The sequence below is a fragment of the Anguilla rostrata genome, chromosome 2 (assembly GCF_018555375.3).
Source record: "Anguilla rostrata isolate EN2019 chromosome 2, ASM1855537v3, whole genome shotgun sequence".
Lineage (NCBI taxonomy): Eukaryota > Metazoa > Chordata > Actinopteri > Anguilliformes > Anguillidae > Anguilla > Anguilla rostrata.
Genome location: NC_057934.1, coordinates 46,221,506 through 46,234,692, shown reverse-complemented (window position 1 = coordinate 46,234,692; position 13,187 = coordinate 46,221,506). Strand labels below are relative to the sequence as shown.

Here is a 13,187-nt window from a genome sequence, read left to right as displayed (position 1 = left end):
CTCCCCCTAGCTTGTGGTACTCATATCCAAGCTCTTTAAAACTGTGGAGTATTGCATGAATTTTAATCATTCACTTCACATGACAAGGTAATACAAATAATATCGAAGTATGAGCTAGAATTCTGCAAATGTGGCAGAATGGAAGTTGTTGTTCTTTAAGGTGCTAGGAAATGATAATGGAGAATCGGGGCATGTCAGACCTAACTGTGCTACTTCACTCTGAAACAAGTACTCCTCAGAAGTTAGAACTGAAACACACAGAAAACCAAATCATAAGTAAACCACCTTAATTCTAGTGAGGCCAAACATGAATGAATTAATTTTCTCTTAATGGATGATTTTTTTACACAATTACACAATTTAAATGAATTAAAAAACATTTTATTAAAGTATTACTTACTCCGCAGTCTGTTCATTTGAGGATGTGACAAGCGTCTCCCATCTTCTGACCACCACACAATAAAACGGATGCAAAAACTTACTAAACCAAGACATGAGGACTAATTTCTTAGTTATAACATTATTGGTTTTTGGACTTGGATGTTAAGGGTGTGAATCTATATTTTTATTTGAAATGCACACTCGTAAAAAATGTGTTTATATTTAAATAAAGGGATCTATTCTTTTTAATTGTTTTGTTTACCCAAGCTATAATATTCATGTGAGAACTAGACAGTAGTGCACAGAACCTCCGAAATGTACATTTGACTGGATGTGCTTCCTTTGAATAGCATATGGGTCCAGCCTTAGTCATCACTGCAGCACTACTGAGGACTACTCTCAACAACCAGCTCAAAACCACCTCATGACCACAAGCAAAAAAAAAATTTTATCTGAAGGGTGACTTCTCTCTTTGTATTCATGCAAATGCTAATGGAACACCTGAATAAATAAAACTCGATGGTAAAAAGAGAGATTTTTTTCAAAGGTTTTACATGTCCACGTGGTGACAAGTGAGGTTTTCAAAAACTGCATGTTATACTTTAGTACAATACTAAAAGTGACAGAAAACAGAGATAATGTTAACACATGCTCATACAAATCAAGTAAAATCAATAGTGCCCCAAATGAAACCTAAACAGGATGCCTTTTTTTCTTGTGAAAACAAATAATGACTTTACCAGATTAAGTTAAAAAGTCTAACAGCCTATAAACATTGGGAATTTACTCTATTTCCTCTATCAAATATGCTCTGGCTTTCTGGTTGATATCACTGCATGGACAGAAACAAAGCTGAACCAGCAGTGCTTTTAAAACCAAAGTGAAAAGCTGATTATCAAGCAGCTCCAAGCGTTTCCTGTGGGTTTCCAGACAGAAGTCATAACATGGGGAGACTGGTGCTGTAAAAACTCCTGCAGAGCAGAATCACAGGAAACTAAGAACATGTAGACGATAACACTGATGTCTGCCACTCAAATTCAAAGGGCCATTCATGTCCATATTTCACATAGGAGTGTGTTTGGTGCAATGTTGACATGGCTTTGAGGAAAACAATGGTTTAAAGGCAGTGTTTAATAAGGAAAAAGGAAAACTGAACACAAAATGGGTTTAGGGGAAAAAATTAAATGTTAGGTTAATCTGAACATGTATTTAGTCCCCACCCCCCTCGCCCCACTCACACATTACAAACAGAATGCTGAGCACAAGAACCCCTTTCATCATATAATTCTTACCCCATCATCCACTGCAATAATATATTTAAATTATGTCTTACATGTAATGACCCACAACTTCCTAATCACTTCAGTAACATAATGATTGCTGCAGCTGTCACATGTTGACCCCATGTACCCCAGGAAGAGATTAAAATTAAGACTGAGGATTCACGCTTTGGTAGATTGAGCATGGCTCCAGTGACAGAGGGTCTTGGGAAAAGCAGCCCCAGGACAAAAGGACAAGGTCACATGATGTGTGGCTCCTCATTTCAAGAGGATATGAAAAAGTGAAAAGACAAAAGAATCTTGAAAACAGCACCACCAAGCTCAGACTATCTACTGTGTAACTTGTGAGTGGATATCCCACTGTGTAAAGTCAATTACAGGGCAGCAGATGTGCTGGCACTGCAGTAAGTTTTCTGCTCTGAAAGATAAACATTATCAGGACAAAGCGGAGTTAAGACACTGGAAAAACAGCTCGGTAGTCTTCTCTGTCCAGTCAAGTCAACATGCTGAAATGGAAATGAAACACTGAAATTCATGAACTAGACCTTTATATAAGAAAATAAAACTAAAAGTCATGAAGTAAACCAAGAGAACAAAGGAAGACGAGTTCCCTGGTGTCACCCCCCCCTCTGTAGGAAATACGGCAGTCTCACCCCCCAACTAAATTAGCAACTCAACAATAGCCCCTTAACCCTGGTAACGGAAGTTCTCACACCATTCCATTATCAGATGCCAGACTGGACTTGTAACAGCACGCCTCCTTCCCGTTTAAAAACTGCTGGAGTTTCCCCCTCTTCCTGGTGTTAAAAATGTCTTTTGTTTGGCAGGTGATGGTCAGTGTGAGCTTATATGATACAAGGGCTTTTCAGCCCAGTCTAGTAAATGCTCAATAACACCGTTGGGTCTTGAGCATGAAACTTGGCATGAAACTTCATAGCACACCAGACCACATTTGACTGGAAGCAGGATGCCAATCCAAGAGTAGGCATCACAAAACTATACATCCCATATTAATAATCAAAGAGAACATTGAGTTGAGAATAAAAAGAAAAAATTTTTAAAAAGTTTTAAATGGTCCACATCTAAGGCTGTTCAAATTCAGACCAAATCTTATAAAATAAAATAAATATGTATATATAATGCTTTACTGCTGCAGACTGAAGCAATACTGTCATGCTAGAAAGTTTTCCAAGATAATTGTCATGTTTATAAATGTAATTGGAACCTAGCAGAATTATCTTTAAATTGATTTACACAATTTTATTTTAGAAGACATATGTATTAAACTACACACAAAACTGAAAATGTAAACTTCATCAGCTCAAGCTTAACCTACTGAACACCCAATCTGAGCAGTCACTACAGGCAAAATACAAAAAGACTGAAAAAAAAAAAAAAAAAACTAAAAGAAACTTGCTTCTCTATAGAATTCCCCGCCTGTTGAAATAATGCCAGAAGAACTGACTGTACAGATGGAGAAGTCTTGAGCACATGCAGGAGAATACATCCCAACTGCATGCAGTAATTTTACTGCATCAGACAGCAACAGAAGCTGGCAAACTCATCTACCAGAGCAGGCCCTGTCTACAGTCCCAAACTGCTCTACATCACTGTTGAGTCTAGGCTGGTCTCAGATTGGGTTACAGGAGGGGCTCAAACAAAAGCCACTGTGGGCAAGCCCAAAAGAAAAAGGGGAAAAAAAAGTCAGAGCACCAAATGAACAGGACAGACTTCATCCATCTTGTGTTCTGAGAGGGCCCATCACCAGTAGGGATACAAACTGTGCTGCTTAATTACACAGTTAACTAGCAAAGTAAAAAATAGCAAGGTACTCATCACTAACATGACCACTGCCATTTTCAAAAAAAAAAACAAAAAAAAAAAAAACTGCAGTAACAATGATGAGGCATAAGAAATACAAGGCAGGGCATGTCTGTTTTCTTGGGAATTGCATTGTCGTTACTGTAGTCAATAGACCCAGGCTAAAAACACACCACACTCTACTATTACTGAAAGAACTGCACGGCTAGCCATCTTGAATTCATAAAGGTTTTGGACAGCAATTTCAAACAAATGTTTATGCAACTGAAGCAGTTCTTTAACCACATAAACATATGAGATCACCAGGGAGCCAACACACCTATATATATATATATATATATATATATACTGGCAGAATTATGCAATACCACATGTAGAGCCAGTGACAAGGTACCTCTCACTACTGCACAAGGAGTATACTGAGGCACTTTAAAACGGAATCATTTCAGACTTCTAATCATCCCCAATGCTGCAGCCAGTCTTGGTGGAGGGCAGTGGTCTGGACAGTCCAGCCCAAACAATGGAGTAACTGAAGAGCTTGCTAACAGAGGGGAAAGACTTGCTGGCAGTGCTGGCACGCATGGCCAGAGCCAACAGGCAGCAGCCCTGCCTTTGGCTCCTGTGGCTGGACAGCTGAGCTGGTTCTCTGTGGGAACATGGCCACTGCCACACAGACACAAAGGAAACACACGAGCAGCACCAACCCTTTTCCTGAGCGGCAGGAGAGCATCAAGCGCACGCAATGGTAACAGAAAAAGAGCCCCTGTAGTCACATCCTAAGACACTCCTCAAAAAAGGAGCCAGAACAGTAGGGATTGCATGCTGAAACCAAGACTAAACATGTGCAGTGATTAAAGATCCTGCGCCTTGTGTTACTGCAGGCCATTAATTATTGAGGACGCCCACATATCCTAGTTCTTAATGAATATTCAAGCATTCAGAAGGCTGCAAGTCAGTAGTACTGCTCTAGTGTCTAATGTTCCAGGTGCTATAGTAAGCACTCGCTACAAAGCAACTAGCCCCCATTCCCACCCTCCTTGTTCCACCAGTGGCCTGACACACAGCACCTCCCCCACTGATGACATCACAGCAGACACAGTAGAACAGGACAGCCCCAAATCCAACTTCACAGACAAAGACCGAGAAACACAGGAACAGGCCTTAGGAATCGACTGCTCTCACCCTGAAAGCAGAACAGAGCATTTCAAAACAACGTCTAGTGAGACAAAACACATCTCTGAATTATATGGGAACAGGAAGGATTAATAGCTTCAACATGACATCATGCAGTTTAAAATTCTGAAACAGCTGCTGGAGATTCATAGAGCCACCAGGAACAAGCACATTACTTGATTCAGTCCTCCTCACATGTCTCTGGTTGGAATTTCCTCAATTAGGAACAAATGTCCATTGCCTTATTTAAACCCTCTCCCTCTTGGAGCTCAAGGCCAAACTAAAAACGCAAGAATGGGGGCCAAACCTGCTTTGTTCAGCAGATGTGGTCTACAGAAGACGAAGGAAAATATGCTAATATCCCCACTTTCACTACCCAGTGATTGGCCAGCAGTAATCTGATAAATGTCATTTTCTAGGATGTGTGTAGGTTGTAAGAAAGCTGAGGACTGCCTGATTTCAGAATAATGAATCACAAAAAACACTTCTCGAACATACACAAACCCCCTGCTCATTGCAATCACATGCGTATAAGGAATGCAGATTTGGTTCAAATAAAATTCCTTCAGAAGAAATGTTCTTACTGCATGTAATAGCAATACTGATATTTCATGAATTAAAGTGCCTGTTAGCCGATTTCATCCATATATATTTTTTATTTTTTATTGAACAACTATTAAAGAATCATTCACTCATTTTTAATAACAGGATCTTTCTCCTCCAATACGGTCTGTCCCCCTACCAAATACACACTTAAATGAATTGTGCTTTTCACCTGACAGCAAAGACTGGCAAAGAGACTGCAGGCACTCGATTTGTATTTAGGTTCTCAAGAGCAAGCCTCTTCTTTTCTGTTCAAGACCTGGAGGGAAAGGAGTTAAAACAGCAGGGGCACCAAATACAAATAAAACGCAATGGACTCTTAAACGCACATACATTTTCCAGTTTCGCAAAACTTCCCCTGTACTCACAAGCACTTACAACTCTACACAGGATTAAACAAAATGGAAAAAACCCCTGAACTCCTAAGGTGCTTAAAATGAATGGAATGGTCCGCTGGATTGGACCAGTCACTGTTTTATCTCCCTGTCACGCACATTACAGGGCTCAATGGGGCTTCTCCACACATAGGAAGACTGAGGCGTACAGCTCAGCTATACTTTCCTCTTCCTCTCCAATCAACTCGCATGGCACTATACCACAACAGAGCTCGCTCAGCACCGCACACGCCTGGTCAGACGTTGGCACACGCAAGCGCCCACACAAACGCACACGCACAGGTCAGGCATTCTGTAACACAGTGGATTGGACTGCAGTTACTGGGGTAACTACTGCAGAGCTACTCAATCTGGTTTCTGGACAGCCATGATCCAGCATTCTTAAGACCCATATAAACTGCCCATACACTCAGAACAGGGGACAGAAGCCAAACATATTTTACAGAGACAAGACTGAACCTGGGTAGATAAGTGCCCAACTTGAATAGTTTGTACCAGTTTTTGGCATTGCTCGCAGCCTGAAAAGTGAGCAATGCAAGACAGTAAATGGTCACTACACTTGGCAAAGGAGATGAATGATGGTAGGGAAAAAAAATCAACGAAAAAACATTAAACCAATTCTCAGGACTGTGACAGGGAAACCAACCATTCTCTCTCGAGTGACAAAACTAGTAGAAACTCTCTAAGCGGGCCGCAAGACCGTGTTAAGTAAAATACAGTTTTGGCAAGTGAACGTCTGATGGAATTGTAGTGACACGATGAGAGCAACCTGTAAAACCAAGGAAATTATCCCGCAAAGAGCTCCCAACTGTGAAAGCAAAGGGTGGATATCCATACACATGACTGTACCCAATTTAAAAAGCTGATTTTTTAATATTTTCTCTTTTTTTTTTTTCTTTAAAAAAAGTGTGGTATAGAAGAATTCCAGGGAATTCAGGCGGAGGACATCAACGAGGTCTGTAGAAGTTGAGCGCTGGTCCAAAATGCATGGGTATATTGAAGTCCTCGTTCATGGGCGGGTTCAAGTTAATGAGGGGGTTTAGGTTCATGGCGGCATTTAGGTTCATGGCGGGGTCCCGTGGCGGGGGGACGTAGGGGGCGGGAATGGGCCGAACGTGGAGGGGCTGGTGGTGGAGGTGGGGCAGCATCATCTGTGGGGGCACCAGCAGGAGCGGGTGTAGGCCGTGGGGGGGAGCGGCCTGGTCTGCCTGGCCCCGATCTCCTGGAACGGCCAGACAGGGCACCTTGGGCTGGGTGGGCTCCGGAGGAGGGCCCACCTGCTTTCTCTTTTTCCCTGCAAGGAGGAAAAGGGAAGGGTGAGAACCAAAATACAGTTATTACTACATCTACAGTTATTATCGCCACCGAGGGATCTTCTGAAGCAGCCCATACCCTTACCTGAGTTCTTCTTTAGCAGTTCTTCTTCAGCCTCCTTCTGGAGTTCCCCAATGAGCCGTTCATCATCTTGCTGTACAACAGAAACAACATACCCTCAGTAAAGACTCCTACAGAACAGTAATACTCACACCCACAAAGGCAATTGGTGAACAGAATGAGGCCATGAGAACAATCTCTAAAAAAAGTCTAAAAATTTAAAGTCTACTTTAGAAGGGGCAAAAAGAAAAACAAGAAAAACAAAATGCAACAAAACAACTTCTAGCCAAAGTCAGCCATGGCCCTTTTCCAGTCAAACTTAAGTTCCATTCAAGATCCCTCACTCTGCCCTCGTTGTGCAACTTCAAACTGTAGCATTACAACTTGCAAACACATTCTAATGGCTGCCAGATGACTGGAGCGCTGGCTGCATTCGGCTGCTAACTGCTGCCTTGCCAGAAGGCCGGCCTGAGTGCCCTGGAGGAGATTACAGGACATATGGGAAGAGGGAAGCAATGGGACTCGAGCCAGGACAAACATGGAACGGGGGTGTTCCATTCATCACTGCAGGCTCAATTACGCACAGACCCAGAGACAGAGAAAGGGCTTTGCCCTCCTTCAGTCACACATGCAGTGACCAAGGAAGCCAGTCCTCTTTGTCCACACTACAGTACCTAAAGAATAACCCGTTAGCTTATGAAGCACACCAAAACCAAAATTAAACCATGCTTTTCCCGTATACTGTTCTAATCTATGGCCTTCACAATTCTCTGGAAGACTTAAAAAAAAAAAAAAAGATTGAATCTCCTGAACTTTGTTAAACCTCTTAGAAAAATTGTCATTAAAGGAAGAAGAAATTCAGGTTATTCACTTTAGTAAGTCAGTGAGCAGCAGATCTTCTAAGGGACTTCTTATTGTGAAAGCAATGACGTTCAATAACAGCAGGTCAGCAACCGCTGGCCCTCCAGAAATATTTTCTGGCCCGCTAAATCCCCTCCACAAATATTTTGTTTGGTAAAATTCATTACAAGTTGGTGTGGACATTACCTTGTTTTTTCGCCCTGGGTTAAACGGTTTAAAAATTTAAACTGGGGGAAAGAAAGGGCATATAGCTCCGTGCAACGGTCTCGATTTGGAATGTGGAACACTGTCTGCCACTTGGCGTGAAAGGAAGGTCCTGTAAAAATCAATGCGTGCAGAGAGTGCTTCCAGCCTGGATTCTTTCCCTCTGCAGTCTGCAGCACCATCCCCATGGGATGAAGGTAGCTGGCTGCTAGGTTATTTAGTAAGTCAAGGCACGTTTTGTTAGCATTTTAATAGACAAACTGTGTCACTAGGGGAATGGGATTCTCAGCTAAGTTTTGGCAAAGGAATGGACTGCTGTTAACTGGTTTTAGCTGGGTAAGTTTGTCATTTGGACTCAAGCAATCATGAACAAGCGAGCGGCAGAAATGTGTCAGGTTAGCTAATATTAAACAGAACAACAGAAGTTCATGTGAACTCAAGAACATTTCTCCCCAAGCCATCTACTTGAGAAAGCATGCAACTAAATTAATTGCTAACTTGTATTTTTATATAATTGCAGAACATATGGGAAAGAGGCTCAGAGGAAACAGTAGTGCTAACCTACATCTGGCATGGGCCATAGGTGACCATAGTTCCCCTCCGCCAATGAAGTAGCTTCCATGTAGTTAACTAAGTTTCAAAAGAAGCTTTAGTTTAGTTACCTACTTTCCTCTCACTGGTAGCTGTGCTGCAATCTTGACTACTCCCAGTGTCCAGTAATCGGTTGATAAACTTTCAGAATAGCTACCCCAACAATGGCTATCCTACAGTAACCTAGCACCCTAATTGGGAGCATAAAAGTTAGCAAGTGTTGAATGCTATCAACTTCAATGCCACAATCTGCCTGAGTAAGTTCGGTATGTAAATAAACGTGATATCGTGATACGAATCAATTCATACAGGACACATCAATACAACTGAAATGTGACGTTCGCATCGCAATACATCGACGCATCAATTTTTCATTCTTTCATTCCACCCACAACAGCTCAAAATTTGGATCTGCTGTTCAAATTGATTGTACAAATGAGGGGGGCATCTGCCAATACAAATGGAAACCTGAGAGGAGTGATGTGCTCCAGTTAAGGAAGCTAACAGAATATGGGTCTCAACAAAAGGGTAAATTACTGTCATTGGGCTTTCAATTACAACAAACTCACACAGGCGTAACATTACCACCGTCAGGCAACCAATCCACATCAAGCTTTCAAAAGACTGAGAGAGTACCAAACTATAATCATGCACGCCCAGTAAAGCAGGGGTATTTAATACTTCCTTCTGAGTGACACACACTCAGTAATTTGAAAGCCAATCAAAAGCTGCCAGCACACACGAGAAGCACTGCCTGTGCCCTTTGACACCCGAAGCTCAGCAGAGCAATCACACTGCTTTAGAGGATGCTGCTTCCAGGAGACAGGAATGTGCCCACTGCACAGGGTGTTTGAGGGAAAAACACTGCACACAATACCATCCAAAATGAGGCTATAGCAGCTCCACACACTACACCACTGGAACAGGATGAGTAAGCACATTAACTCACAGGTTGGGCACCTTTCAGTTTAACTGAAAGGTGAAAAGGTGGCTGGGTTACCTGCCCTCATATCCCATGAGCACCACCCGCAGACGTCCAACCCACAACCAACAGAAACTAAACTGAGGAATTTTGGGCAATGCCATCGCACTAGAGAGTCAAGAGAGACGTGTTTCGGATGCAGGATGTGGCAAGTAAGATGTCTAGAAACCATAAATAAAATGCAATAACAATAAATTACTGTGATATCCTCTTTATACTAAATATATACATTGTGAGGATTTATTTATAAGGAGAGCAAGTAAGTACCCACTTACCCTTTCAATTTTTGGGGCTTGTGGACACTCTGTGGTTCTAAACTGGTTCAGGAGGGGTGCCAATCCATAATGATGCCTGTCTGCTCATGGGAATCAGTGACCAGTGGCAGTGTACTGGGGTAGCCATTTTACTGGGGTAAAAACAAGGCACCGGGCCCCCCTCGCTTACCGTGGGGTCCGACCACAGGGAGCACTTCTTGCAGTGTCGGCAGTCCGCGCCGGGGGTGCGGGCGTGCTGGCAGAAGTGGTCGTAGCCGCTGATGGGCTGCCGGCACAGGTAGCACATGAAGGCCCCGCAGCGACAGGACATCCGGTTGCAGCCCTCCGACTTGACCAGGCCCATCCCGCAGCTGTGACACTTCCTCACCCGGGCTGCCGTCATCTTCTCCTCGCTGCAACACACACACAGGGCGGGAAACGGGCTAGCGGGCATTCGCCGGACCACGGAAAAGAGTCTCAACCGCCAGAGCGGTCGGTTATTCGGTTCAGACGGCGGGCTTAGCGGCCGCCCTTTAACAGGATGTGTGTGTAAGTCCTGAGGCTGGCGTGCTGCTGAATGACTTTAACAGCCCTGCATTGTGGCGAGCAGAGTCTTTCCTGCCTTGCTAGGAGGAAGCAAAGAAGGTGCAACGAGCCCAGAGAAAACAGGATCTGGGCCTTGCGGCAGCTGCATCCTCAGGCAAGGCTCATCCAGATACAGGAAGTCGGTCATCGGGCCCACTTCCTGTTCAGACTGGAAACTCATCTCGTACAGGAAACTCCATGTTCTTTTCTACGTGGGATGCTTGATCGCTCTTCATCTCCTCAGCTGGACACCGTGCACCCATTACATAAAACTGCTGCGCACAATGCAACTCCTCACCACAGATGATAGCTAACTGGAAGAATAATGACCGCAACCTCATGAATGAAATTCTTGGCTCGGGCAGTTGGCTTCAAATCACAAGCAAATACTATATGGGAGTGTCAGCAAGCTTAATTAACCCACCCACCACTTAAACGTCTACAGCCGACACAGCAATGCCCGGAGAAACGTATAAATAATACATGTGCTGAAATAGTAACCAAAATGTCTCTGTAGTCAAAAGAAAGCTCTTAAAATGGGCACTTACAACGCAACCCTGATGCGGACCTCGTCCTGCTCCATCACCTGCTCACACGTCTTGCCCGCATGTTCCTTCCACAGGAAGTGGCACTTCCGACAGGTCTCCTGAGGGGAAGGAGGGAGGGAGGAAGGGGTTTGAATAATAAAAGGAGCACGTTCTGTCAATCTCAAGGAAAAGCGCATTCACCCACAACAACGAGCGTGCGCTTTCTGCCCGAGCGTGCGCCTCGTACCGCTATCCCCCTCCGGTTGAGAGCCCAGCGTTTTTGAACAGGCCGGATCTCCTGCATCATGGCCTGTAGTGAGACAGCTGTGCAGGTGGGGCCGTCTGTAGCCCCGGGCTGGGGCTGGGGAGCCATTAGCACGCACAGACCTATGCAGCATCACACACTGATCTGGGGTAACCCCACACGCCCTGAGGCTGAAAAGAAAAAGGGATGTGCAGAGATGAGCACATAATTACCCCTCACTCCCTCCCTCCCTCCCCCAATAAGGTGCAGGGCACAGAGCGCACAGGAAAGCGTGTGAATGAGCGTGTGCGTTAGCAGGCTCAGGCCTGCAGTAGCTCTGGGAGGCCCTCGGGCAGAGTGCTAATAGGCCTGGACAGCAGAGATGCACTGCACCGCTGTCCGCACGCGGTCAGATTTACGAGGGATTCGCAATAAAGCCGTCCCCGAAATCCTGATGGGAAACAGACCCGCACAAAAGGACACTGCCGCTTCTGTGAGGACGCCCGGTCGAGGGCCAACTGCTCGGACCCGCGACCTTCGGCGCGAACCCTCAGTGCCGGGGCGCGACGACCCGCTCGCCCGCGGAAACAAAAGGCTACACAGGGGCCGCGGTGCTTGGTGTCTGCTCCCCGCCGCCGCGAAACCCTTTCAGACCTGCCGCCCGGAGCGCGATCCAACGCCTCCTCCAGCGAGTCGCCAGCTGCCCGGTTGCCTAGGAACGGCGTTTTTCATTCGCGCGGTGTCAGCCCGCGGGGTCCCCGCGCCCCTTTCATCTCACCGTTCGGGACATCTGTGCCCATTACGTCCCCGGGAGAGCCCGGCCACCGGCAGGTATTAAACGCAGGAGATCTGCGCAGGCAGCTGCCATTTCATGCCTCCCGGCAGCACACGGGACCAGCCCGCTCCTCCCTCTCCCCCGGCTCACCAGACGCCACCGCGGGCAGGAGCAGCCCGCTCAGAGCCGCACGCAGACAGGCATCCATCACGCAGGCCGAGAGCTCGTTAATCACACAACTGCAAGTCACCTGGCAACAGGCACCCGATAAATGGTTTTGGATAAATATTTAAAGATGATGGTAAATATTCATGAATTGGGACAAATGAGTCGCAACAAGGTAAACAGACGCTAAAAAAAAAAAAGCACCCGTCATTGGTCCTAGATTTCCTCTGCTCTGGATGGCACGTGTCTACAAATGCAAATGCGACAATGTATGTTCTGTAGGCCTATGGGAGGAAGCGTGGGCAGGAGTCACATACATAATTACTGTTCACTTGTCCTTTGAGTGGATGTATCTAATCAATGTTTAAAATATGCATGAGTTTTTTTTTTTTTTTTTTTTAAAGGTCAACACAATGACACTAACATGATTAAAGAGGGGCCAAAAGAAAGGAAGTGAGAATTGAGAATTTAAGCGGAGTAATCACCATAACTGCACAGTGACAAATATCCCACTAAAAAGTGCTTCATGCAGAGGAGATGGGCCCAGTACAAACGCTAGGCAGTGAGAGGAGGGTGGTGGGTGGAGAGAATTGTAAAAGGAGGAGGACCCGGCTGGCTGGGAAGCTGGTGAAAGATTGCACCCTAGCGGCAACACAGGAACCGGCAGGAAGCCACAGAGCAGCCGTATGCGTCTGCACTAATGAACACTGTAAATCAAACATGACATGGCTTATGGATATCACGCTTTGGCAATTCAAATCCGCAATAATGAAATGGGCCCTCCTCAGCTATATAATGCCAAGGAGGATGCGCCATGAATGCAAAAAGGGCAGCCTGTTCTCGCAGTGAGAGGACAAAAACAGCCACAGCCACCTCCCCCCCCCACCCTCCCTGCCCCCAACTGTCTCTGTGTGGGTGAATCACATCCCTTAGTTCTATAACATCATCAGCCACACCCCTCAGGCTCTCTCC

The 13,187-nt window shown here is 45.2% G+C and overlaps 2 protein-coding genes across 3 annotated transcripts in view; both read right to left on the bottom strand.

Annotated features, from left to right (window-relative positions):
• fbxl18 (F-box and leucine-rich repeat protein 18) overlaps window positions 1-13,187 on the bottom strand; it is a 121,201-nt gene that overhangs the window by 71,274 nt on the left and 36,740 nt on the right. The window lies entirely within an intron of this gene.
• Window positions 5,292-13,187, bottom strand: part of rnf216 (ring finger protein 216) — a 30,016-nt gene continuing 22,120 nt past the window's right edge. Inside the window, exons 14-17 of the mRNA XM_064322563.1 lie at window positions 11,053-11,150; window positions 10,110-10,332; window positions 7,052-7,121; window positions 5,292-6,947 (exon numbers count right to left, since the gene is read on the bottom strand). Coding sequence (XP_064178633.1) covers window positions 6,601-6,947; window positions 7,052-7,121; window positions 10,110-10,332; window positions 11,053-11,150 — 738 coding nt within the window. The 3' untranslated portion in view covers window positions 5,292-6,600. The remainder of the gene's footprint in view (window positions 6,948-7,051; window positions 7,122-10,109; window positions 10,333-11,052; window positions 11,151-13,187) is intronic.